This window comes from Microcaecilia unicolor, chromosome 2, assembly GCF_901765095.1.
Source record: "Microcaecilia unicolor chromosome 2, aMicUni1.1, whole genome shotgun sequence".
Taxonomy (NCBI): Eukaryota; Metazoa; Chordata; class Amphibia; order Gymnophiona; family Siphonopidae; genus Microcaecilia; species Microcaecilia unicolor.
The window spans coordinates 229,687,391-229,713,915 of NC_044032.1; the positions used below are offsets into that span (position 1 = coordinate 229,687,391).

Genomic DNA, 26,525 nt, shown 5'->3' on the forward strand with positions numbered 1-26,525 from the left:
TGGTTGAAGCAGTCTGCTCCTGCTGACATGTGCCTGCACTGCTTAAACAGAATTAAGCGCCGCAGAAGACAAGGAGGAACGGGCAGGGGGAGGACAGAGAGAAAGATCAGAGAGGTACTGCATGGGCGGCAGCAGCGGCAGAAGATGTTCAAGCCACAGTGGAGGATGCTGGTGCTGCCACCAGGAGGGGACCCATGTCACCCGAGCCCACATTTTGGGTAGCCGGTTGTTAAATCAACTTACTTTAACAACCGGCTCCCAAAATTAGTAAAAGAATTAACAAACAACTCTTGCGAGCTGGTTCCAGCACATCACTGATGATCACCCCTGCTTGTTGATGTAATACATGGCAACCTGATTGCCTGTCTGAATTAAAATGATTTGGTTGGACAGCCGATCTCTGAAAGCCTTTAGAGCATTCCAGATCGCTCGCAGTTCCAGGAGGTTGATCTGAAGACCTTTTTCCTGAAAGGACCAAGCTCTTTGAGTGTGAAGTCCATCTACATGAGCTCCCCACCCCAGGAGAGATGCATCCGTCGTCAGCACTTTTCGTGGCTGAGGAACTTGGAATTGTCGCCCCAAAGACAAATTGGATGGAATCGTCCACCACTGAAGAGAATTCCGAAAGTCGGTGGACAGCTGGATTACATCCTCTAGATCCCCCGCAGCTTGAAACCACTGGGAAGCTAGGGTCAATTGAGCTGATCTCATATGTAGACGTGCCATGGGCATTATATGAACTGTGGAGGCCATGTGCCCCAGAAGTTTCAACATCTGCCAAGCTGTGACCTGCTGAGACGCTCGAACCATGGACACCAGGGACAGAAGGTTGTCCGCCCTTGCGTCGGGAAGATAAGTACATAAGTACATAAGTACATAAGTAGTGCCATACTGGGAAAGACCAAAGGTCCATCTAGCCCAGCATCCTGTCACCGACAGTGGCCAATCCAGGTCAAGGGCACCTGGCACGCTCCCCAAACGTAAAAACATTCCAGACAAGTTATACCTAAAAATGCGGAATTTTTCCAAGTCCATTTAATAGCGGTCTATGGACTTGTCCTTTAGGAATCTATCTAACCCCTTTTTAAACTCCGTCAAGCTAACCGCCCGTACCACGTTCTCCGGCAACGAATTCCAGAGTCTAATTACACGTTGGGTGAAGAAAAATTTTCTCCGATTCGTTTTAAATTTACCACACTGTAGCTTCAACTCATGCCCTCTAGTCCTAGTATTTTTGGATAGTGTGAACAGTCGCTTCACATCCACCCGATCCATTCCACTCATTATTTTATACACTTCTATCATATCTCCCCTCAGCCGTCTCTTCTCCAAGCTGAAAAGCCCTAGCCTTCTCAGCCTCTCTTCATAGGAAAGTCGTCCCATCCCCACTATCATTTTCGTCGCCCTTCGCTGTACCTTTTCCAATTCTACTATATCTTTTTTGAGATACGGAGACCAGTACTGAACACAATACTCCAGGTGCGGTCGCACCATGGAGCGATACAACGGCATTATAACATCCGCACACCTGGACTCCATACCCTTCCTAATAACACCCAACATTCTATTCGCTTTCCTAGCCGCAGCAGCACACTGAGCAGAAGGTTTCAGTGTATCATCGACGACGACACCCAGATCCCTTTCTTGATCCGTAACTCCTAACGCGGAACCTTGCAAGACGTAGCTCGAGTTGTCTGAGTGTTCAGCAGAGCCCCAATGAATTCCAATTTTCGGACTGGGATGAGATGGGACTTGGGATAATTTATGACAAACCCTAGTAGCTCCAGCACCTGAATAGTCATTCATATGGACTCCAGAGCACCTTCCTTCAAGGTGCTCTTCACCAGTCAATCATCGAGATAAGGAAACACATGCACTTCAAGTCTGCATATAGATGGTGCGACCACATCTAGGCATTTTGTAAACACTCTGGGCGCAGACGCCAGGCCAAAAGGCAGTACACGGTACTGAAAGTGCTGTATTCCCAGCCGAAATCGAAGATACTTCCTGTGAGCTGGAAGTATCGAGAAATGTGTGTAAGCATCCTTTAAGTCCAGAGAGCATAGCCAATCGTTTTCCTGAATTATGGGAAGAAGGGTGCCCAGATAAACCATCCTGAACTTTTCTCGGATAAGAAATTTGTTCAGGCCCCTTAGGTCTAGGATGGGACGCATCCCCCCTGTTTTCTTTTGCACAAGGAAGTACTTGGAATGGAATCCCAGCCCTTCTTCCCCTGGTGGAACGGGTTCGACCGCTTGGGCCTGTAGAAGGGCGGAGAGTTCCTCTGCAAGTACCTGCTTGTGCTGGGAGCTGTAGGACTGAGCTCCCGGTGGGGAATTTGGAGGCTTAGATTACAGATTGAGGGTGTATCCTAACCGGACAAATTGAAGAACCCACCGGTCGGAGGTTACAAGAGGCCACCTGTGGTGAAAAAAAATAACATCCCCTCAACCAGCAAGTCATCCTGTACAGACACGTTTACTGAGGCTATGCTGAACTGAAGCCAGTCAAAAGCCCGTCCCTTGCTTTTGCTGGGAAGCCGCAGTGGCCTTAGGCGCACGGTGTTGACGAGAACAAGTGGCTGGGACTGAGCCTGGGCAGGCTGCCGAGAAGCAGGAGTATTCCTAGCTTAGGAATAGGAAGCACTCCTCTTCCCTCCAAAAACCTCCTGGATGAGGAGGTAGTAGCAGAAGACGCCTGGCGAGGGAGAGAATCCATAGCATCCTTATGCTTCTTGATCTGGTCAACTAGATCCTCTACTTTCTCACCAAAAAGGTTATCCCCCGGCAAGGAACATCCGCCTTCTGCTGCTGGACTGAATGAACCAGGTCAGAGACACGCAGCCATGAGAGTCTGCGCATCACTATACCTTGAGCAGCGATCCTGGATGCTACATCAAAAGTGTCGAACGTACCCCTGGCCAGGAATTTTCGACATGCCTTCTGCTGTCTGACCACCTGGCGAAAAGGCTCGGCCTGCTCCAGAGGGACTGCATCAACCAAGCTAGACAGTTGCTTCATCGAGTTCCGCAAGTGGATGCTCGTGAAGAGATGGTAAGTCTGGATCTTGGCAGCAAGAATAGCGGCCTGATACGTCTTCCTCCCAAAAGAGTCTAAGGTTCTAGATTCTCTGCCTGGGGGCGCCGAGGCATAGTCCCTAGTACTCTTGGCTCTTTTGAGAGCGGAGTCCACCACCATGGAATTGTGAGGTAGCTGAGACCTCATCAAACCAGATTCACCGTGGATCTGATATTGGAATTCAGCTTTTTTCGGGATCATGGGATTAGACAGAGGGAACGACCAGTTTCGCAAAAGGACTTCCTTCAGTACATTATACAAAGGATATGTTACAGCCTCTCTAGGCAGAAAAGGATAATCCAGGACCTCGAGCATCTCAGCCCTGGGCTCATCCTCAACCTCCATAGGGAAGAGAATAGCCGCAGCCATTTCCTGGACAAAGGAGATAAAGTATAGACTCTCCGGTGGAGAAAGTCTCATTTCTGGTGGAGGGGAAGGTTCAGAAGGAATCCCATAGGACTCATCAGAAGAAAAGTACCTGGGATCTTCCTCTTCCTCCCACGAACGCTCATCTTCAGTTTCGGATAAGATATCCCTCACCGCAGTCTGAAACTGAGCCTGCCTCGACACCGAGGAGCAACGTCCTCGATGGCGGTGCCGAGAAGTCGACGCCCGCCTGGACTGCAGTGAAGCTTCCTCCACCGACATCGAAGGGGAGTCGACCTGGGTGGCAGTTGACACCGATGCCACAGGCGGCACCAAGGCCAGATGCCGCTGCAGCAGATGGTATGGAAGGCGCAAGCACCCCCGACACCGAAGCAGACTGGCACAGCAATCCTTCCAGAAGCTCTGGAAGCAGGGCCCTGATGCACTCGTTGAGAGCCGCCATCAGACAAGGCTGCGGGGTCGGTAAAGGAGCCGGTGGCAGAATTTGTCAAGGCTTGGGAGCAGGTACTGGGTGGAGACTATGGGAGTGCGAGGATTGTGAAGATCTGATCGCGGAGTTGGGAGATTGTAGAGATCTAATCAGAGGGGGAATTGGTGGGTGTAGGTTGTACTATTTTGGGGTGACATTCCCATGTTGCCAGACTGCTAGTAACACAGCTGCATGTAGTAACACTTTGATAAGTGCAACTGCACTATCGGCAGTTGTGACAGCCAGTACATGGTTTCTACCCCAAGTGCTAGCTATCATAGCCGGGACCCAGTGGTTTTTGGACCATGGATATCCTTGGAAGCAGGACTAACTCCCGACATTGATCTTAGGGACCATGTATGTGAACTCCCCTTCTAAGATGGGGAATGCACGTCTCTATGGGTACCTCACACTAGTCCCACCCAAAGTGCAACTCCAAGCTAGACAGATCTACTGCAATTTAGATGTTTGAATCTAGGCTTCCCAAAATCAGATTATAAATATTTTTCATAGCTATACATTTATGTGCCAGGATTGAAACACCCAAATCATGAATGGGCCTTCTAAAATAAGCACCTCTGTGTATTTAAAAGAAGTAACTTTATAAAACATTGTCTAGACTGAGACACTGAACACTGAGAGGGCACAAAAGCACCAATTTGTAGCCTAATTTATAAAGGCACAAGGGCACCTATGTGTCTTTATTAAAATACTGATGTACATCGATGTCCAAATCCTGCAGAAATCATGGGTATATACTTCAGAGCTTGGGAAGTAAAACCAATGCTGGGCAGACTTCTATGGTCTGGGTCCCATAAATGACAAAACCAAATCGGGATCAAGGCTGGAGTGGGCTTTGACAGCAGCTCCAGTAGTTAAGTAGGACCGGTGCTGGGCATACCTCTTCGGAGAGAGAGCCAGAGATTAAGTATACCAGTATTTAAATATGAAGAAGTGGAACCTGTACAGAGTGTTAGATTCATGGCCAACTTGTTGGGCAGACTGGATAGACTGTGCAGGTCTTTATCTGCTGATATTTACTATGTTATCAGAGTGAAAAAAGCAGCAAATTGCCACAAAACTTAAAAGGTCCAATTTATTCACCACTTAAAATCATAAATAAGTAAATAATTAAAAGCCCAACATAGCTGTTTCTTTTTTGCCCTCTAAAAGGGCTACATCAGGGTCTTGATATCACAACCCAGTGGTGCAGTCTAAAAAATTCCACCTACTGAACTTAAAACAGCTTCTCTCCTGAAAAGCAACAGCTTTTTTTTTTTTTTAAAGGCCAGTAGGTAGAATTTTTTAGACTGATCAGACACACAAGTGGACAATATCATCTGATGGTGACAGGACAGAACTGCTCTCCCAGAGGTTTGGGCTTCAGTTCAGAGTTCTGTGAATGCACAACTCTTCAGCTCCTGAGATAGCACCCAAAACTGAAAGAATTAGGCAACTCTTACAGAAGCAGGAGAGATTGTGTGCCTGATTAATCCTGTAGTCTACAGAAAACATCTGTTACAGGTGAGCAACAGTGACTTTTTCCATTTACAAGGAGTGAGTCAGGGATGCAACTGGGTGGCTCCTAAGCTTAAGGCTGCTCAAACTGTTAGTGGTTAGTACAGTGGACTTTGGTGCTAGGGAACTGGGTTCAATTCCCACTGCAGCTCCTTGTGACTCTGGGCAAGTCACTTAACCCTCCATTGCCCCAGGTACAATATAACAATGTAAACCACTCTGAAGGTAGTTGCAAAAACCACAGAAAGGTGGTATAACAAGTCCTATTCCCTTTCCCCTACTTCAACAGTAGCCCACACTGACAGTATGTGAGAGACAGTTATTAGCTCAAAGGGCCAGGCTAGGATAGCTTGACCAAAGGCACTGCTTGGTCCAGGACCTAATGCAAAGTAAAGGTATGGAACAGCTATGCAGATGATAACAAGTGATTAGACTTTAGCAGGGCTACAGTGGCTATAGTAGCTCTGATCTGATAAGACTTCACTTAGGAGCTGGGAGGAGAATTGGATGAAGGAAGCTAGCCAGTCTGCTAAAGTTCTTACAGACATACTGGGATCAAAGCAAATCAAAACTGTGTAGATGTTCGGATTGGATCAGTTCTTTAAGGTAGCATGCAAGAGCACACTTACAGTTCAGAATGTGAGGGCTTCCTTGCATTTTGGAAAGAAGTTAGGAAGAAGTATTTGCTCATTGATGTGGAAAGACATCACCTCACCACCTTCAGCAAGAATTGAGATGGGTTCTTAGAATGACCTTGTTATGATGAAACTGAGTGAAATGTTCACTGGTTACCAATGCTAGCAACTCACTTCCCTTCTAGCAGAGGTTACTGCAACAAGGAAGAGCAGCTTCCTGTAAGTTACATGTGTCCCTGCTGCATATAGTTGCCCACACTTACGACAGTTCTATGGCTATCTGTTAGGCACACTAATACTGGGTTATGCTAGAATGGAACCTATGCACCTAGAGTCCGTTACAAAATAGGCTCTTACCACACAGCCTCAGGGTACCTCTTCATACAATTATCCTCTAAGCACCTAAACTCACAATTAGGCTTTTAAACCCTTTGAAAGCTGACCTTTTAGTGCTGCTAGTAATTACACATAGCACATTGGTTAATTATTCTTTAGAAATGACCTGGTTGACTGATTTTAGGCTATGCCACAAATACTGAAGATTAAGGAAACGAGTAGAATTAAACTGTTCTTAAAGAGATTACAGTTCACCTCCTAGACCTAATGGCATTTGCTGTACTTGCTCAAATAAGAAATAGATGACATTGATAGCACTGCATAAATATTTTCAACCTACATCTGTCCTGCCACAATATCATATTTTAATAGCTCAACTGCAAATATTTTTATGTAACTGAAGCTGGTCTGTAATTATGTCAAGGAAATTTTAGAGAAAATCATAATTTTAATATGACATAACAATGACTGGTCAAGGAAAGCAGTATAAATATCTAGAAAGCACGCAAATAGCCTCATCAGAGCAAAACGGCTTTTATGTTTGGAGTTATTATAGATTTATGGAAGAGCTTTTCAATAGATATGACTGAGGGAAAATGACAACGAAATCCAAGAAAGCATGGGGAAGCACAAATCATTCTTAACATCAGGGATGTAAGAGGGAAGCCAGAGACCAAGTAGGTTCCACATTTTTGAATTAGAGAATGACAATGGTCAAACTAGATAGATGGTGTAGTTTTCACATGTTATTGTATCCTATGCTGCCATGTTTATAATGGATATCATCTTTTACTGAATATATGTTTGCACTCCAATAGGCTTGCAATTTAGAATTATTCTCTCTTTCCTAGTCTCTGAACATACCACTTCAACAGTCCAGCCATACTCTGCCCAGTAAGACTCAAAACTGATCCTTTACACTGTGGTACAAATATGATGGACATTATGGGGTAAATTCTATAACTGGTACCTAAAAGTCAGTGCCAAAAATTTTACGTGTTGAGCTCTATTCTATAAATGGTATTTGTCCTTTACAGAATAGTATTTAGGACATAAATTGTACCTAACTTTAGGTGCTGGCAATTATGCCTGGTAAAAGCAGATATAAATGCCAGTGCCTAAATTAGGCGCTGTTTGGCTAAATTCTGTATTTACGCACAAAAAATTTTGGAATGCCCCATAGCCACGCCCCCATAATTTACACGTGTTAGGATTTACACAGGGATCATTATAAAATACAATCTGAGTGTAAATCCTAATTAAGGCCAATTAACGCCAAAAACTGGTTGCTAGCAGCCATTGATTGGCGCCGATTAGCTTGTTAAGCAATTAAGTTGCACGCACAGATCAGATATGTGCACTGATTTGCATGTGCAACTTAGTCACCATTTATAGAATCCAGGATAGGAGGGTAATTCTATCAAAAAGTGTGCCATATCTATTTTAAGACAATTCTGTCAAGAAAAGGAGATGCCTACTAGCACAAGTAGCTGAAAAGACACTTAAATGTAAGGTGCAGTTACACCAGCTGTGAAAGAGTCAGTTGAACTGTTAGATCACCAAGGAGAAAAAGAAGCACTCAGGGAGAACAGGGCCACAGCAGAAAGACTAGCGAAAGACTAAGGGGCTTTTTTACTAAGCTGCCGTAAAAAGTGGCATGCGATAGTGAAGACGCGTGTTTTTGGTGCACGCTGGGCCATTTTTTACCATGGTTGGGAAAAAGGGCATTTCTTAATGGGGGAAGAAAACAGCTGTGCGCTAAAGGTAGCACACAGCTGTTTTCTGTCTGAAGGGCCCTTTAAATAAGCTGCGGTAAAAAGGGCCCTGTGCTAGCGGCCTTCTAAAGCCCCTAAAAAAAAAAAAAAAAAAAGAAAAGAAAAAAGACATGGCCATGTGGTATGATTATTCTTACCGCGTGGCCATGCAGAGGGTTGCACTTACCGCCACCCACTGAAGTGACGGTAAGGGCTCCCACGAAAACCCAGCAGTAACTGGGCAGCAAGCGGTACTGACCAGTTACCGCCAGGTTAGCACTGCTCTGGAAATTACGGAATTATTTTCCATAGCGCCAGAAATGGCGCACACTCAAAGTGGAACTACCACCGGCGGCCGCATTGGACCAGTAGCAGTTCCAAAAAGTGAATGGTAAAACCACATTGGGCTTACCGCCTCTTTGTAAAAGGGCCTCTCAATGAATTATTTGTTTTGTTTTTTACTGATGAGGATGTAAGGGAGCTATCTATGCCAGGAATGGTACTTAAGTGTGTCAATGTGGAGGAACTAAAACAAATGTCAATGAACTTCGAAGATGTAAAAAGCCAAATCGATGTGAAAAAGCAATAAATCACCTGCAGATCTACTACTAGTAATCTCTAACCTGTCATTAAAATTGCCCACAGTAGCTGAAGACTGGAGAGTAGCCAATGTAACACCAATATTTAAAAAGGGTTCCAGAGATGATCTGGAAAACTGCAGACCAGTGAGCCTCATGTCATTGCTGGGCAAAATGGTAGAAACTATTACAAGAAACAAAATTACTGAACACATAGACAAACATGGTTTAATGGGAGAGAACCAACATGGAGATAAGGGAAGTCTTATCTCATCAGATGAACAGTGGAGTGCCACAAGGATATGCACTGGGACCGGTGCTTTTTAATGTATAATCTGATAATGAGAAAAAGTAGTGAGGTGATCAAATTTGCAGATGATGTAAAACTATTCAAAGTTGTTAAATTGCATGTGGACTGTGAGAATTTGCAGGACGACTTTATGAGACTGCTAGATTGGCCATCCAAATGGCAGATGAAAATTAATGTGGATAAGAGCAAAGTGAAGCACACTGGAAAGAATAATCCAAACTATACTAAAACAATGACCAAATCCAGAAGGATGCTAGGCTGAATAGAGAGAGGCATAACCGGCATAAGAAAAGAGATATTAATGCCCTGTACAGGTTATTAGTGAGGCCCCACTGATGAGAATTTGTTGCATAGAAGGCATTGTAATTGCAGTTTTTATGTTTATTTGTTTTATTATATTTTGTATATTTTTATGTGAGTCGCTTTGGTCAAAAGCGGAATATAAATGAAATGAGCACTGTGTTCAGTTTTGGAGGCCATGTCTTGCTTAGGACATAAAAACAGTTAAAGCGGTACAGAAGATGTCAACATAAAGTGAATGGGGTTTGTGCCAAAAGTTGAGAAAAGACATGAAGACCTGAATATGTATACCCTAGAGGAACTGAGATACACAGGAGATATGATACAGATGTTTAAATACTTGAAAACTATTAATATACAAACAAGTCTTTTACAGAGACAGGAAAGTAATAGAACTAAAAGACATGAACTGAGGTTTCAGGGTGGTTGAATTAGAAGTAACATCAGGAAATACTTTTTCAAAGAAATTATGCTAGATGCCTGGAATGCCCTTCTGGCAAAGTGGCAGGGAAAAGGCAAAGATGGAATTCAAAAACACAAGGGATAAACACTGAGGATCCCTATATAGAAAGAGGAGACAATTAAAGTAAAATTTAAATGGCCTTCATACTTTAAACATGACATAGAGGGGTGTAACCTTCTGAAAGCAGCAGGCACAACTCTGGGCTCTTGGTGGGCAGACTGGATGGACCACATTAGTCTTTATCTGCTGTCATTTACTGTTACTGTGATGCTGGGTTCCACATTAGGAGTCGCCATCCAGGAAAAAGATCTAGGTTTCATTGTGAACCAATCTAGGTTTCATTGTGAACCAACACATTGAAATCTTCTGCTCAGCATGTAGTGGTGACCAAAAAGAAAATAGATTGTTAGGAATTATTAGGTAAGATTTTAAAAAAAAGTGAAGGCAGCAAACAAGAATAGGAATCAGAGGCCCTTTTATTTCCAGTCTCAATAACACAACTGGAAATAAAGGACTTCTGATTCCTATTCTTCTTGTGGATACCACTTTATCTGGATTGCTTCCGTTTGTGGAGGTTTTTTACCTTCTTGCTTTTTTTTGTTAGAAATTATTAGGAAAATAAAAAAAAATAAAGCTAAGAATTTTATAATATCTCTGCATCACTCCATGGTGCAACCACATCTTGAGTGTTGTGTGCAATTCTGGTCACTGCATCTCAAAAAAAGATATGAGGGAATTATAAAAGATACAAAGAAAGGTGAATAAAATGGGGGATGCAATGACTCTCATGAGGAAAGAGGTTAGGTCTCTTCATAGCTGGTTTGAAAAAGGTTTGGACAATTCCTGGATGTGAAGTCCATATATAACATTATTAGGTTAGATCCAGGCAAGCCACTGCTTATCCCTGGGGTTGGGTAGCATCCAATCTTGCTACTTCTTGGGATGCTGCCAGGCTCTTGTGACCTGGCTTGGCCACTGTTGGAAACAGGATAGTGGGCTAGATGTGCCTTTGATCTTACCCAGTATGGCAATTCTTGAGTTCTTAAGTTATATAGCATTTAATTTTCGAAAGGGAGACTACAATAAAATGAGGGAAACGGTTAAAAAAAAGCTAAAAGGATGGACCAGAAAGGTTAAGACTTTAAATCAGGTATGGAAGTTGTTACCTTCTTACCCTCCATGCTCTTCCCAACTTCTCCTTTATCGTCCCACCTCCTTACCTATCCCTATCCTTTCTCTCACACCTCCTCTTACTCCTTGTTCATTTGTCCTATCACATACCTCCTTTTTTTTGATTCTGATATTACAGATTGTATTCTCTTGTTACTATGTAAGCCGCATTGAGCCTGCAATGAGCGGGAAAGCGCGGGGTACAAATGTGGAGGAGTGGCCTAGTGGTTAGCATTGTGGACTTTGGTCCTGGGGAACTGGGTTCGATTCCCACTGCAGGCACAGGCAGCTCCTTGTGACTCTGGGCAAGTCACTTAACCTTCCATTGCCCCAGGTACAAATAAGTACCTGTATATAATATGTAAGCCGCATTGAACCTGCTATGAGTGGGAAAGCGTGGGGTACAAATGTAATAAAAATTAAAAAAAATAATAATAAATAAATAAATATTCTTACGTTCTGAAGCCTTATTACAAGGATTATTGGTGAAGCCCCTGCACCATTTTTCACAGCCCTTCTCTGGACTACCTCCACTCATCTGCACCAACATTTCAAAAGACTGGGAGCGCTAAACACAATATAAGTTACCCCTCCTTGAATACTGTCAAGAAATGCCTAAACACCCGCCTGGGGCTACCCCACAGCCACTTAGAGGGTCTATCCTCAGTACAGCTCAGGCCCACCTGCACCTGCCAATTGTGCTCTACACTGGCACCCTCCTCCCACTGACTGGGTCCCAACTGCCTCTGAGTGAGTCTCCCACTCTCAAGGTGTTCCTCAGTAATTTCTAGGTTACTGGGGCCACACTCCCAGTGGTCCCACTGTTTCTAGAAAGCACCCACAGACCCAATACACAAACCACCAGGATTCTTAAGTCAGTCCAGACATGCAGAGGCAATAAACTAAAAATGCTTATTGTCATGAAAAATTAGACCAATGAACAGAAAAGGTGCAATCAGCAAACAGTAACAAGTAACTGAATGTGGATCAATTATAAAACTAATGGAACATTTGTTAACTATCTAAATAGTACCTGGGGAGATCAGGACATATAGCTGCTCAAAGGTTATCAAATATAACTGTTCACAGGGCCTCAGCAATGAGATCCTTCTCTCTTTTCTCCTTAGCTAAGACTGGAGAAAAAAATCAGTACATCCTAGCAAAATTTTGAGCTCCTGGGCCAATCAGAGCCCAGAACAATAGGTTTTAAAAGCAGCTGGCCACATCACTGCAGGTTACCTCTTATCTGCGCTGACTAAAGAAGTGTCAGCTCTCTGTAACAGCTTTAAACATAAACATGCACCACCTGCTGGTCAAGCTAGAGAAATACACTTCAAGAAATCAATACAGTTTACCGGCTTAAAAAATCACTGTTTTGTCACAGATACAAATGAAGAACTTGCTCAGTATTGGAGATGCTCAGCACCCACTATGCCAGCACTCTGTCTATATGTTTTTGGAAGTGCAGACTCCATAATCGGTTACTGAACACCTAATGAGATCTATTTGTGAAAGTGAGACTTGTGTCTAAAACTAACCAAAACTTAGAGTAATAGCCCAAACAAGCACAATATGGAAGTTATGGAAGGAGCAGAGTCCCATTCGGGGCAACACACTGGTCTTTTCTTTTACATGGGATGGATGGTTTGAAAATGCTTTTCCATTTTGTACCTATGAGAGAAATAAAATACCATTCAAGACCAAGTCATTATCTGTCCTTGTGCAGTTTTTCTTGTGCTTTGTTTTAAGCTTGATTTATAGAAGCTGCTGTTTCCTATGAATGGTGCTGCACTGCTATATCTGCAAGCAACAGATGGGAGGAGCTGATAAGGCATTGCCATCCTAACACAAAAGAGCATACATGCTGACTGACCTGAAAGGAGAGACGCCTGAAACCCCATAAATTTGGTGTAAGATAAGGGGTAGAATCATTAGCAGCTACAGTTTCACTCTAATACAGCAGGTTATTCGTACAGCCTGGGTTCGAGCCTTATCCACTAGGTCTCATTTTACATTTTTTGCTCACATAATAGCTAATGGCAGAACGATAGCGAAAACCAAGCTTTTCCTGTTTCACTGTGGTTAATGTATAGGATTGTTATTTACTGTGGATGAAGGACTAGATTCTATATATCACGGCTAAAAAATCAGTACCAAAAATATGCCTAGATGTATTCTATAATGTACGCCTAAATTTAGGCATACTTTATAGAATACACCTAAATTTCTGCATGGTTTATAGACCACCCCAAGCGCCTGTCCACATGACTAAATTTAGTCGCAGGCAGTTACGCCAAGTAAAACTTGGTGTAAATGCCGACGCCTAAATTAGGCACGCACTGGGTGTATTCTATAACAATGCTCATAGACTTTAGAAATGACCATGACCCGGCCATTTCACAACTATGGCCATGCCCTCTTTTCAACTGTGTGACTTAGAATTTACACGCACCATGTTTTTGGCAGTTTAACCCGAGTAGTTTCCCATCTGAAAGAATGCGCTAAAAATATGTTGATGTTGCTGAATCAAAGCTACTTGTTAAAAGTGGCATTTGAATGGTTCCTGAGTGAATTGAAGCTACTTGTACAAGGTGGCATCTGAACGGCTCCTGAAAACGTTGTTTGGCGAAACACAGTCTTGTGTAGAGCTGTATATTAGTGAAGAAGAAGTGATAAAGACGAAAAAAGAATCTTCATTTTGACGATACATATGGGCTACATCAGGATTATCTGAACTGCAATTGTTAAGTATTTGTTTGGTTAAAGGACCCTTTAAATATCCACGAGTTGATTTGTGGTTGGTGTTTGGATTTACAGAATACAGAGCATCGAGGATTTATCCCACACCCTGCAAAGATTGTGAACGCTATAATAATACCTAACATTCTATTTGCTTTATTAGCCGCCGCAGCACACTGAGCAGAGCTCAGCACACGGCATCGGCAAAGTATAATAAATCCAAATAAATAAATACCTGACTTTTATCAGGAATCTGAAAAATTTGGTGATGTTACAAAAAAGAATTTCTTTAAAAAAAAATCATATCAGACCCCAAACTGGTAATCCACAAACCAGAGAATATGAGTTACTAAGCCACAGTATAAAAAGCATAGTGTTGCAGCAGAATATTGTGAATGGGGAAAATACAGTATAACCCATTCCCAACCCTCATCCTTTTTAAAATTATGTTGCTGACACCCTGTACCCCTCCTCAACATATATCTCTCCGATCCCTTCAAAACAAATGTCACTGCAGTCAATCCCCTTATATCCCCACCCTCTCCAAACCTTTAACAAAATGCTGCTGGACCTAACATCCACTCATACTCCCTCACCCTCCCCAATCTTTGAAAAAACATGATGCTGCACTGAGGCTCCCTCCTACCCCAATCCCTTCCCCTTCTGGCATGCACCTGTTCTCCCCGGGGGTCTAGTGGGGAGGTAGGAGTAATCCCCAGACACTGCTGTCCACCAGCTGCCTCTTCCAAACAGCACAGCCAGAACCCCCAGAAGAAGTCTCACAGTACTACAGATAGGGATTAGGCTGCCAACTAACAGAGTATGTGGACATTTACTCCTACCCAGGAGCACGAACAACTGTAGCAGATGTACATTCAAACTTTATAAAATACACCTGTATTTTGTGACTCCTACTCACACCAAGCAAAACAATCCTACTTGCACCACACAAGCTTTTAGGCATGGAGTGAAGTAGCCTACTGGTTAGTGCAGCAGCCTCGGAACCAGGGAACCAGTTTCAATTCCCACTGCAGTTCCTTGTGACTCTGGGCAAGTCACTTAATCCTCTGTTGCCCCAAGTACAAAGGAAGCACCTGTATATAATAAATAAATTACTTTGATTGGAACCACAAAAAGATAGTATATCAAATCCCACCCCCTTTCCCTTTCCTCTGACTTTATAAGAGGCCTTGAGCATAAATCTACTACTATTTCTATAGTGCTACTAGACACACACAGCACTGCACACTAAATATGTAAGAGACAGTCCCTGCTCGACAGGGCTTACAATCTAAACATTTGCTGTCGGATTCTATATATCGTGCCTTAATTTCTGCGCAGAAATCGAAGCGTATTCTATAACAATGTGCATAACTTAATTAGTTAACTAGCTAATCAGCACAGTCAACTGGATGTTAATAAGCAATTATCAGCACTAATTGGAATTAAGATTTATGCGCAGAACTCGCTAAGCATATTCTGTAATGTAGTGCACCTAAATTCTAAGTCACATAGTTGAAAAGGGGGCATGGACATAGGAGTTTCTAAAATAAGCACAATGTTATAGAATACACCCGCTCTGGGCCTTATTCTATAAAGGTTATGCTCCTAAATTATGAGCACACTCTATGCTGCAAAATAGGGTAATAATAATATGGGTGAGGGCAGAAGCTGGGCGTAACATGGGCAGATAGGAGGTATGGCTGGCTTTCACAGGCAGCACATGTGTCAGTAGAGCAAGCTAGCTGTCAGAACTGCTTTTCTGGTAGCACTTACTGCTACCTCAAGAGGAGACATGTGCAGCCATGTATTGGCAGACTGGTAGCATGGACACAAACCTAATGGTGGAGGTGTTTGCCTCCACTTGCTTTCCATCGCAACATCTAAGTGCCCCCCTTTCAACAGCCCCAATCATCATCCTTCGGCTCCTTAGCATCCCCCATCAGCATTCTTCAACTCCCGACAGCCTCCCATCTTCTTATATAGAAAGATGCTCCCTAGATATAGTACCATGAGGATACCACTAGGGATCGTGCCAGTCATTTTGATTCCCAGAGCTGGATGGGGTGGAGGTGGGAGCATAGGGGTACCATTCCTGACCCTTACCTACCACAACACCGCAGATCACCTCCAGGTAAGTCCCCTGGTGTTTGAGGGGAACCGAGGTGTGTGTAGGAAGGTTTGCATTGACACAAGTGGGTGGGATTTGGGTTCAGAGAAGGGCTTGTGCTACTGTTGAGAACTGGGAATATCGTGGCGTTGAAGGAGGATGATCAGGGCCGTTGAGGGCTAAAGGATGCAGATTGGGGCTGTAGGGAAGCTGAAAGATGCTAATTGGACCTGTCGGGGAGTTGAAGGAAGATTGGATGAGATAGTCAGGTTGTGTGTTAGTGGTGGGGGGAGTGAAGACTTTTGCAAGGCACTATGGAAAGTCATTTTCATACATATACCCCAGGATTCTATATACCGCGACTTAATTTCCACGTGGAAATCAAAGTGTATTCCATAACAATGTGCATAACTTAATTAGTTACCAAGCTAATCAGCACTGATAACTGGATGTTAACAAGCAATTATCAGCACTAACCGGCATTAATTAGAATTTATGCGTACTAATGTCTAAGTGTATTTTGTAATGTGGTGCGTCTAAATTTTAAATCACATAGTTGAAAAGTGGGCATGGTTATGGGCATGGAATGGGCGGGCCATGGACATTTCTAAAATCTATGCGTATTGTTATAGAATACACCCACTCCATGCCTAATTTAGGTGTTGAGATTTATACCAGATTTTAGTTGGTGTAATTGACTAAATTTAGTCATGTGGACTGGCCTCGGCTGTCACAACTGTCAGGAATGGTAAGCCCTTGGACCAAAGCTGGAGATTTGGCAGACAAATCACTGGGGCTGGCACAGGCAGGAATCAGAACAGATTGGACTATGATAAACTAACAGACTCAACAAGGCAGGACAGAGGTAACTAAACACAATGGACAACACAAAAACCGGATCCAGACAAGGCAAGGAAAAGAAGGCAAAGGGCCAGAACTGGAACCCGGACAGGACAAGGCAAGACTCGGAACTGGATTAAAACTGGGACTGGGACCCAGAAATGCAAGACAAGGCAAAACACGGAAGTAGATTAAAACTGGGTCCAGAAAAGGGCAAGACAAGGACAAGGCAAAGACTGGATCCGGACAGGACTAGACTGAAAGAGACAAGACAAAGCACAACTAGACAGGCAAGACAGGGTAGGAGCTAAGCAACAAGAATAACAGAAGCAAGACAATAAACAAGGCAGGAACAGGATTCAGGATTCTTGAACAGGATTCAGGATTCTTGAACAGGCTTGGCTGGAACAGGATTCAGGATTCTGAAACAGGATTCAGGATTCTCGAACAGGCTTGGCTGGAAGAAGGATTCAGGATTCTGAAACAGGATTCAGGATTCTTGAACAGGCTTGGCTGGAACAGGATTCTGGAACCGGATTCTGGAATAGACTTGGCTTGGCTGGAACAGGATTCTGGAACAGACTTGGCTTGGCTGGAACAGGATACTGAAAGGGACTTGGCTTAGCAGGGAACTGGGACAGAATTAGCTCAAACATAGAGCAGGAGCAGAACCTGGCTCAAACACACAACAGAAACAGAACTGGGCAGAAACAGAGCTCAAGAGCCAGGAAGCAAACATAGCAGGCAAAGGATTAAGGGAAGACAAACAAACAAAGAAGCAATGTGCTTACCAACACCCACAGCTGGAAAGGGAAAGCCCAGGCAGACTGAGAGGCAGGAGACACAGGTGCATAGCACTGAAGTAATCAGGGACGATGCTGGCTTCTACAGACTCTCAGAATTAACAGACAAGAACTACACACACAGGAAACAGAACAGGGAATACAAGAACAGAGCTTGGCTAAACACAGAGATTGGCTTAAACACAGAGCTTAACTATAGCAAGAGTCAAAAGCAGGGCTAGACTAAAAGCAGGAGCCAAGGGTAGAGTCAAACAGATACAGACACCAAGGGCAAGGTGTGGCTCTAGAGCCAGGTTTTCAGGATCAAGGTACAAAAGCAAACACACAGAAACAAAGCAAAGCATTGAAACACAAGACTCAAAGAAACACAGAACAGACCTTCAGGAGCAAGATTCTCAGGAACAAAGCCAAGCAGAGAAATGATCTAAACAGGTAACACAAGATTAAGAGACCTCTTGCAAAGGCAACGTAGGAAAGCTCCCTGGGTCCTTATAAAGAAGTAAGCGGATGATGTCACAAGTAGGAAATGAAGCAGAAGCAAGAAGACCAAAGCGAGGCTTGGCTTACAGGAAGAACAACAATAGGAAAAAAGGCAGACTGGAGAGGTCACAGCGCTAGATACAGAGAAACAGTAGGTCTGAACATAAGGGCACGGCCACAACCGTGACATCGGCATAGTCTATAAAATTTAAGTATACTGTAGAGAATACTCCTAGGTATATTTTTTTTTCCATGTGGAATTTTCAGTCGCCATATATAGAATCTAGCCCATAAAGCCACATACACATGTAAATGGCCTCTTATAAAATACTGACCAGCAGAAAACTATGCGAGATGACACAATAGCACATACTGTGCCAGTAGATGAGCTCTAGGGGCAGAGTTCACAAGTGCATGTGTAGATTATCAAATATGCTAATTTATACAAGTACTTGAATAATCTAGGTGTGGACATTTATACCTGCTCAAAAGGCGTGTAGATGTCCATGCATGCAAGGTAGGTGTGATTTTCTGCTGCTTACGTTAGTATTTTATATAAAGACACACGAGTACCTTGTCTTTATAAAAGAGGGCCTAAGTAGGTTGCATTCTCTTAGACCCACAATCTTCTTTTGTAACCCCTGCATACATACACTTAAAGTATGGCACCTACCATCTGTTGGAGTTGTGATGATAATTTGTACCAAGAGCTGTACAGATGGCACTGTAACATTTATGATATAGCTAATGCCCAAGTGTAGATCTAAACACACTGCTGGACTCTCTTCAGTTCTGGTGAGGTTAAATGCCATTTCATGAAATGATTTCTTCTGGTCCCATCTTATTCCTTGAATGTACAGCTGTTGTGGGGAACAAACTGAAAGGTTATTACCATTTACTATCACAACAGTGGCTGTGAGTTACTGTTATCTCAATGACATTGAGATGCTTGGACCGCTATTTACTAAGATGCATTAGTTGTTAATGAGGCAATTAATGCTTACTAACAGTTAATATGGTATTGTAAGGGAGTCTATAGGATGCTGCTCCTTTCCCTTAAAAATACTCCCTCACAGAGTCAGAACCAAAGTTGTTTGGGATAATATGGGATATAAATGTCACAAATAAATAAACCACCTTAAGTCCCATAGTCCCGCTCAAAGAGGAAATGACATGGGAGGGGTGGAGCCAGAAGGATAGCTGCCATAAAGTATAGAAGATAGGGCCAGGGTTGGGTTAAGGAGGCCCAGAAGCAAGGTTGCCAGATCTGTGGATTTCCCGCCCAATTGGGCGGCTTTCTGCGACCTGTTGCGGGCAATTTTTGCTGGCTGCGGGCTGCGGGAAATTGGGCGGCTTTTAAAAAGTCGCATTGCGGTGATTGGGCGGTTTTCTGGGGCTTCTATTGGTCCAATTTGGTCCAATAGAAGCCCCGCAGAGGCTGGGTTGTCAGGGGCGGGGTTAGTGACATCGGGGGCGGGGTTAGTGACATCGGGGGCGGGGTTAGTGATGTCGGGAGCGGGGTTAGTGATGTCAGTGGCTACATCGGGGCGGGGTTGGTGACGTCGGCGGCTACGTTGTGGCGCGGTTAGTGACGTCGGCGGCTACGTTGGGGGTGGGGTTGATGATGTCAGGGGGGTACGTCGGGGTGGAGTTGATGACGTCGGGGGTACGTCGGGGTGGAGTTGATGACATCAGGGGCGGGGTTTAACTTTGTGTGGGTTTTGGGCAGGTTTTGGGCTCATTTGGGTGGGGAAATTTTTTTCAACCTGGCAACCCTGCCCAGAAGGAAGCAGCAATGCCCCACAGTATATGACTCCACCAATTATGTGTAAATTACAACTACAGTCAGGTAGGTCAAGCCCAACTTGGAACCTTGCACTTTGTATTTTGACCCGAGTACTTGATAGAGACTGCACTGGTAACTGGAGAGCCAGGCCAGAGATGAGTGTGCTGTTGTGTCAAGAAACAGGAATGTATGCTGCGCCCTGCAGGCGCAGGCCACCCAAGGACATTGCCACATTAAAGGATTTTGCTTTGAGTTTGCCTTTCAGTGAATTGAGCAAGACCTGTTGCTCAACACCTTCAATAACTATTGCTGTGTGGTCTCTCTTACCTGGGCTCCGGGCCCACCCTCGCTCCCTGTACCACAGATATCTTAATAGTATGCAGTAATCCCCACATTAACCACCTAATACAGAAGGGAGTGGGGAATGCATCTTATAGTTAATGTGTGAGTAGTCACCATACTCTAACTGTTAATGTGGCAGAAAATGTGCAGCAGTTAATGTCACCTGAAGAGGCGTATCTAACTACATCGCATTGTTTAGTAAATACAGCCTAACTGACATCACTAGTGATAATACTAATGGCCTGTTTGTAAAGCCACACCAAAATACCTTTCACAATTTGTCTTTTAAAAAACCACCTTTAAAAAAACATTTGAATTGACAAAAAAAAAAAAAAAACCTAATCTGGCTTTGACTTCTCAATGGAAATCCAAATCTTGTAATCACTATGCATGAGATGAGCTTTTCTCTGGCCTGTCCCTCCTCCTCTGATATCACTGCTTGTTTCTGACTAGGCAGGGCAGGTCATAGAGAATGCTTTGGACCAGGCAGCATACGTGCAACACCATTGCTGGCAAGGATTAACAAAATGCCACTTTTAATGTAGACTGGAGTTGGGGGGGGGGGTTAATGCTGAATTGCAAATGGGGGAAAAGATTTTGGATTGCACCGAGGACAGGAGCTGGGAGTGGAAGAGACAGGAGACACTGCAATGTGACTATTTTTTTTAATCGCAATTAATGATTTAGGGCATCTTTTACAAAGATGGATTTTTAGCACGCGCTAATGATTAGCGCGTGCTAAACACTAGAAGCGCCCATAGGAATATATGGGCATTTCTTTAGCGCATAAAACGCTAGCGCGCCTTTGTAAAAGGACCCCTCAATGCATTAATTGTACAGTTAACTGCAATTAAAGTGCAGTCCTAATTCTGACATTTCTAAAATCCAGACTGCTTTTAGAATTTAAATACCAATTAAATTTCATTTTGTTTTAATACATTTCCTGTTAAATTGACCCCTAATGGTCTCAATGCGGAATTGGATCTGATACCATTTCTATAATATGTTTTTATTGAGAGGAAAGCCAGTGATATGGAAGACCTATTTTATTTTATTTTTTGATTTTTAATTCTTTTCAGGTTTTTAGCTGAGGCATCTAGATCAGACCTTGCCCTTATTGCATTCTATCAGTATCTTAAATTATGTTATAGAGCCACATCTACATTCCATAGGTGTATATTTTATTATGGAAGCAATTTCTGGGATTGTCTTTTTTTTAAGTATACAGAGTTTTTTTATGAGTAGATTTTTCTGTATATATATTTTTAGTCTCTGTATATTGTAAATTATGAGATTGTTATTTGATGTCTGACACAATAAGGGTTTATCTCTATATTCTGCTTTACATGTTTCAACCTTTACAGCCAGACGGAGTTCTAGTTTGGGGCCATATTTCATCTATATATTTTTCATTACCTTAAATATCAGCTTCTATTTGTTTATGCTACTGATTTCACATTGCCCATAGGTTTAAATTGCTCGCCAAGTTTTTAAGCAGGCAGCGTTTTATACTTGTTATAAGGGAGCAGTTTGTGGTTAGGGCAATTTGTTTTGCCATCTATACCATCTTACGTATGCTTCTATATTTTACTAGTAGTGTTTTGCTCATTGGCTTTTTAGATTGTTTTTTTAGATTATGCATCAGTTATGATATTAGTCTAGTCTCTGATAATATTTCACTTCTTATTTATTCATTATTTAGGAGCATCAGCTTCAGCTTACAGACAGTACAGATCTCACGCCATCTATACATCATCGTGAAATCAGTACACACATTTACGTTTTAAATCACCCACCATGTCGGCATTTGTTTGTTTACTTTACAGGTGAATATGCTTATATTTGTCCAGCAGCACTTTCCATTTAATTTGGTATTAATTTGGTAGAAATAAAGGAAAGTTATCAGTTAATAAAATTTCTTCTTTTGAAAAATCTCGAAATTGAGTTTTTCCATTTGTTAGTAATAAGATGTACTGCAAAATTCTTCGGAGAAAAAAAGCAAACATAAAATCCTGATGCACATCCACATTAACAGAACTTCCTTCCCCCAACACTCTCGCCACATTTGTTCAACAGGAAACAAAGCAAAATGAACACAGAATGAATAAACAGTTATTTTTTGTACTCACTGTATGTTTGTCCTTCACTTCAGCTCTTCCAATACCCCTCCTCCACCTCAAACAGATTTCATTGGATGCAAAAATATCACCAAATCCATCCTTTACTAAAAGAAGAAAGTGTGACAGGAGGAGAAAATGAGAAAGGACTACCTGACTTCATCAGCGCATACCAATATTTACTTTTTAAATACAAAATACATACATTTATTTCCCTGCCCCCTTTTTTTTCTTTTTTAGATGATACATTCAGATCTCACATGAACAGGCAAAAAGCTGGGAATACAAAATTTCAACAGCACTCTCAACCTTATTAGTACAGCATCTCAATTCCAAGCTATGAGTCCATACTTGAATCTGAACATTTTGTGGGTAATTATATAATTGTCTGCCCTAGTGAAAAGTAAGTACATGTTTTTCCTTCCATCAGCCTTGGAGAATTTTCAAAATAAAAGCACATGCATACTTTCACTTTAACATACAGCCTAGGACATTTTGGGCCAAATTCCATAAATGGCGCCTTAAAAATTGGCGCAGAAAAACCATGCGCTTAATGTGATTCTATAAACTATGCCTAAAGTTAGGCGTAGTTTATAGAATATGCTAACATGCCGTTCTTGTGAATAACATTTAGGCGTACCCATTTAAGCCACCTAAAATCAGGCCTAAGTATCTGTACCTAACTTAGGCGCAGATTGGGTGTATTCCATAATAGCGTGCATAATTTTTTGAAACACCCATAACCCGCCCATTCCACGTTCATGGCCACACCCCCTTTTCAGCTGAACGTATTAGAATATACGCACATGATGTTATGGAATACACCTGGAAAGTTGTGCACATAAATTCTAAGTAAAGCCAATTAGTGCCACTAATTGGTTGTTAAGTACCAGTTATCAGCGCTGATAGGTTTGTTAATCAATTAAGTAGTGCGTGCAATTTGGTCATGCAGCCAAATTAGTGCACACAACTTAAGGCGCCCTTTATAGAATTGTGGGTTTATACCTGCTAATTTGTGAAGATATTCTGTCTAACTGAAAATGCATGCACACTTAAAATTCTCAGTCCCACACCACCCCCAATCATATCCCCAGCAATATCTTCCCCTACGATGGGTAAAAATCCATGCAAAATGCTAGCACATGTGTACTTTTACCCATATATATAGGCCAGCTTTGGAGCAGTCCTTTGCATGGGAAATGTACTGTTTTAACCATGGAAATGACTTGCCATCTTTAATCTTAGTCCTTCTAAAACAACAAAGTTTGAACTGATCCTGAGACCCCCCCCCCCCCCCCCCCCCACACACACTTCAGTTGGTCAGATTTTCAAGGCTATTGCTAATGAATACGTATGATATATTTGCATATATAATATAGTTTTTAAAACCAATACATGTAAGTATAACCAATGAAAAATGATCAGGAATGGTCACGAATGGAAAATCACCTCAAGAAAAATTGGAAAAATTGTCATTGACTTTTCTCATCTTCTTAATTTTGTTCTTTTCTCTCCTATTTACCCATACAGTAAAAACATGTAAGTGGAAACATCTCATTTCCCTTAGGCTTAAAGTTTGGTCAAGGCCATGATTTATATGATACTAGTAAAAAAGGCCCGTTTCTGCCTCTGATGAAACAGGCGCTAGTGGGCACGGGAGTCCCTTCCCCTCCCCTTACGCTAGTCTCCCTGGTGGTCTAGAGGTACCTGTTCGGTCGGAACAAGAAAGAAAGAGCCCCCTCTTTCCTGCCCGTAGCGGTGCTGCTAGCTGTCTTGCTGCATCGTGTGGGATTCCGGCTCTCGGCGTTTCAAAATGGCCGCCGAGAGTTGAAGTCTCGCGAGGCAGCTTCAACTCTTGGCGGCCATTTTGAATCACCGAGAGCCGGACTCAGACACGATGCAGCCAGGCAGCTAGCAGCAGCGCTCTGGGCAGGAAAGCGGGGGTTCCTTCGTTCCTGCCCGAGCGAACAGGTACCGCTAGACCACCAGGGATAGTGGCGTAAGGGGAGGGGAGGTGACAGGGGGGAGGGAAGGTGATGAGGGGAAGAGTGTGCTACCGGGGGCAGAGCGATGGGGCGAAAGGGGCCGGGGTGATGGGCACGTCGGCGGCTGGGATTTCTTGGAAGGGGAGGAGTAGGGAAACACACAGTTCATTTGCCTTGTTTTCTTGTTCCGCCCTCGACGTCATCACATGTGACGCGAGGGCGGGGCATGAATACATGGTGAGTGTTGTGGCTTCACCACCATGAACTTACGAACCGGTGTGTGAGTGCCTGCAGTGACGTCAGTATCCTCAGAACGTTGAGGGTGCGTTTTATTATAGTAGATGTCTCAATATGCTAATGTTTATTTGTATAAGCATCAATCCGTCATTTTTTATAATTGCTGTTATCTTAATAATCTTTGTATTGAAAGTTTAAATAAATAAACTTGGACCAAAAAAAAAGGGATCGCCTGAAAGGGTCAAATTGGAATTAATGGCACTGGTTAGCAGACAGACTTCTTGAATCTCTTCACTGCTGTTGCTTTTTATCTCCTTGGGAATACAGTCTCTGTGTTTTCTCATTCTTTCCTTCATATGCTGCATTTTTCTATAAAACAAAATTACTGTCTCTTCTCTAAATATCAAATTCCTGTACTTGATGCTAATTTTCAAAGAGGCATTATTTCTCTTTGAAAACTGATGTTCAAAGTACCTGTGCAAAAAGCATTTACATATCTTATGCTTACTATATGTGCAGGAGGTCAAATGAGAGCTAAATAGCTCATGTATATTCAAAAACTATTTGCACAGCTTTCCTCCTACGATTTAAGCACTCACACACAATGAGGCATATTTTCAAAGCACTTTGGGAGGCTAAGTTCCATAGGTTTCTATGGAACTTTGGGAGGCTCAGTGCTTTGAAAATAAGCCTCAATGCCTCTTTTTCCCCATGGCTAAAAGTGCACATGCTAGGGATGCTCATATGCACCTTTAGCCAATCTGAGCAGGAAAATCATTCTAGCTACATTATTCATTACCCATATAAATGGCTTTGATATTGTTCTTATAAAACCAAAAGGACAAAATCTGTATCAAAGATGTAATACAAATCTTAATTCTGCTTGTCACATCCAAACTTGCAGGTTTACAACAGACGATAAGGCTTCTCAGAGCAGGTGGCGAATAAAATAATGCCATCGGCTAAGATGGTCACCCACGTCACCTGCCACTAACAGCAACAAAATTCAACAGGACATCACCTACCAGCTTTAGAAAGTTCAGCAGGGATGTTTATAGACAGCTGCATGGATGGTCGACTCATATACAAGGTGTAGTTAGTGCCCGGGTAAATGTCTAAACACAAAACTGATATGTCTTCATCTACAGCAAAATTAAACACCATTTCATGGAAGAATTCCTTCTGGTACCATCTGTGTCCCTGAAGGTGCAGCTTTTGTGGAAAAAAAAAAACAAAAAGCAGTAACATTTCAGCAAGCCACATGGCAAAATGTCACATTCTAAAATTAAGGACTAGATTCTATATATCACGCCTAAAAGGTCAGCGCTGAAATGAAATTCAACTAAGTGCATTCTAATAAAGTACAGCTTAATTTAGACATACTTTAAAGAACAAGCCTAAATTTCTGCATGGTTTATAGAATACGCTGAGCACCTGTCCACGTGACTAAATTTAGTCGCAGACAGTTATGCCAAGTGAAACCTGGTGTAAATGCCAACGTCTAAATTAGGCGCGGACCGGGTGTATTCTTTAACAACATGCATAGATTTTAGAAATGCCCATGATCTGCCCATTCCATGCCCATGGCCACGTCCCCTTCTCAACTATGCAACTTAGAATTGACGTGCAGCAAATTATAGAATACACCTAGACAGTTCTGTGCATAAATTCTAATGCCAATTAGTGTCAATAATTGCTTGTTAATTGGCAATTATCAGCACTGATTGACTTATTAACCAATTAGGTTATGCGCATTGTTATGAAATACGCTTCGATTTCCATGTGGGAATCTCGGCACAATATATAGGATCCGGGGGGAAATGAGCCACATAATCATAAATCCCGCTAAGTTTAACCACAATGCACATAACCAAATTGGTTAACAAGCCAATCAGTGCTGATAATTGCCAATAGATCTGTTATTAGAGCAGGGCCCCAATAACATTTCTGGGCCTTTTTAAAGTTTCAATTAACACACTTTCACTTTTTTTTAATCTACATTATTTCCACAAGACAATAAAACATGGTAATGAAGTTAAAGTTCTGGATTTTAGAACTGTGTTCTTCACCATTTTTATGTTTCAATAAT

At 42.6% G+C, this 26,525-nt stretch overlaps 1 protein-coding gene across 1 annotated transcript in view; it reads right to left on the reverse strand.

Moving 5' to 3' along the window:
* The window catches only part of SUSD1 (sushi domain containing 1), a 326,856-nt gene that overhangs the window by 102,721 nt on the left and 197,610 nt on the right, over positions 1-26,525 (reverse strand). Inside the window, exons 13-15 of the mRNA XM_030191973.1 lie at positions 25,462-25,648; positions 22,227-22,321; positions 18,643-18,829 (exon numbers count right to left, since the gene is read on the reverse strand). Coding sequence (XP_030047833.1) covers positions 18,643-18,829; positions 22,227-22,321; positions 25,462-25,648 — 469 coding nt within the window. The remainder of the gene's footprint in view (positions 1-18,642; positions 18,830-22,226; positions 22,322-25,461; positions 25,649-26,525) is intronic.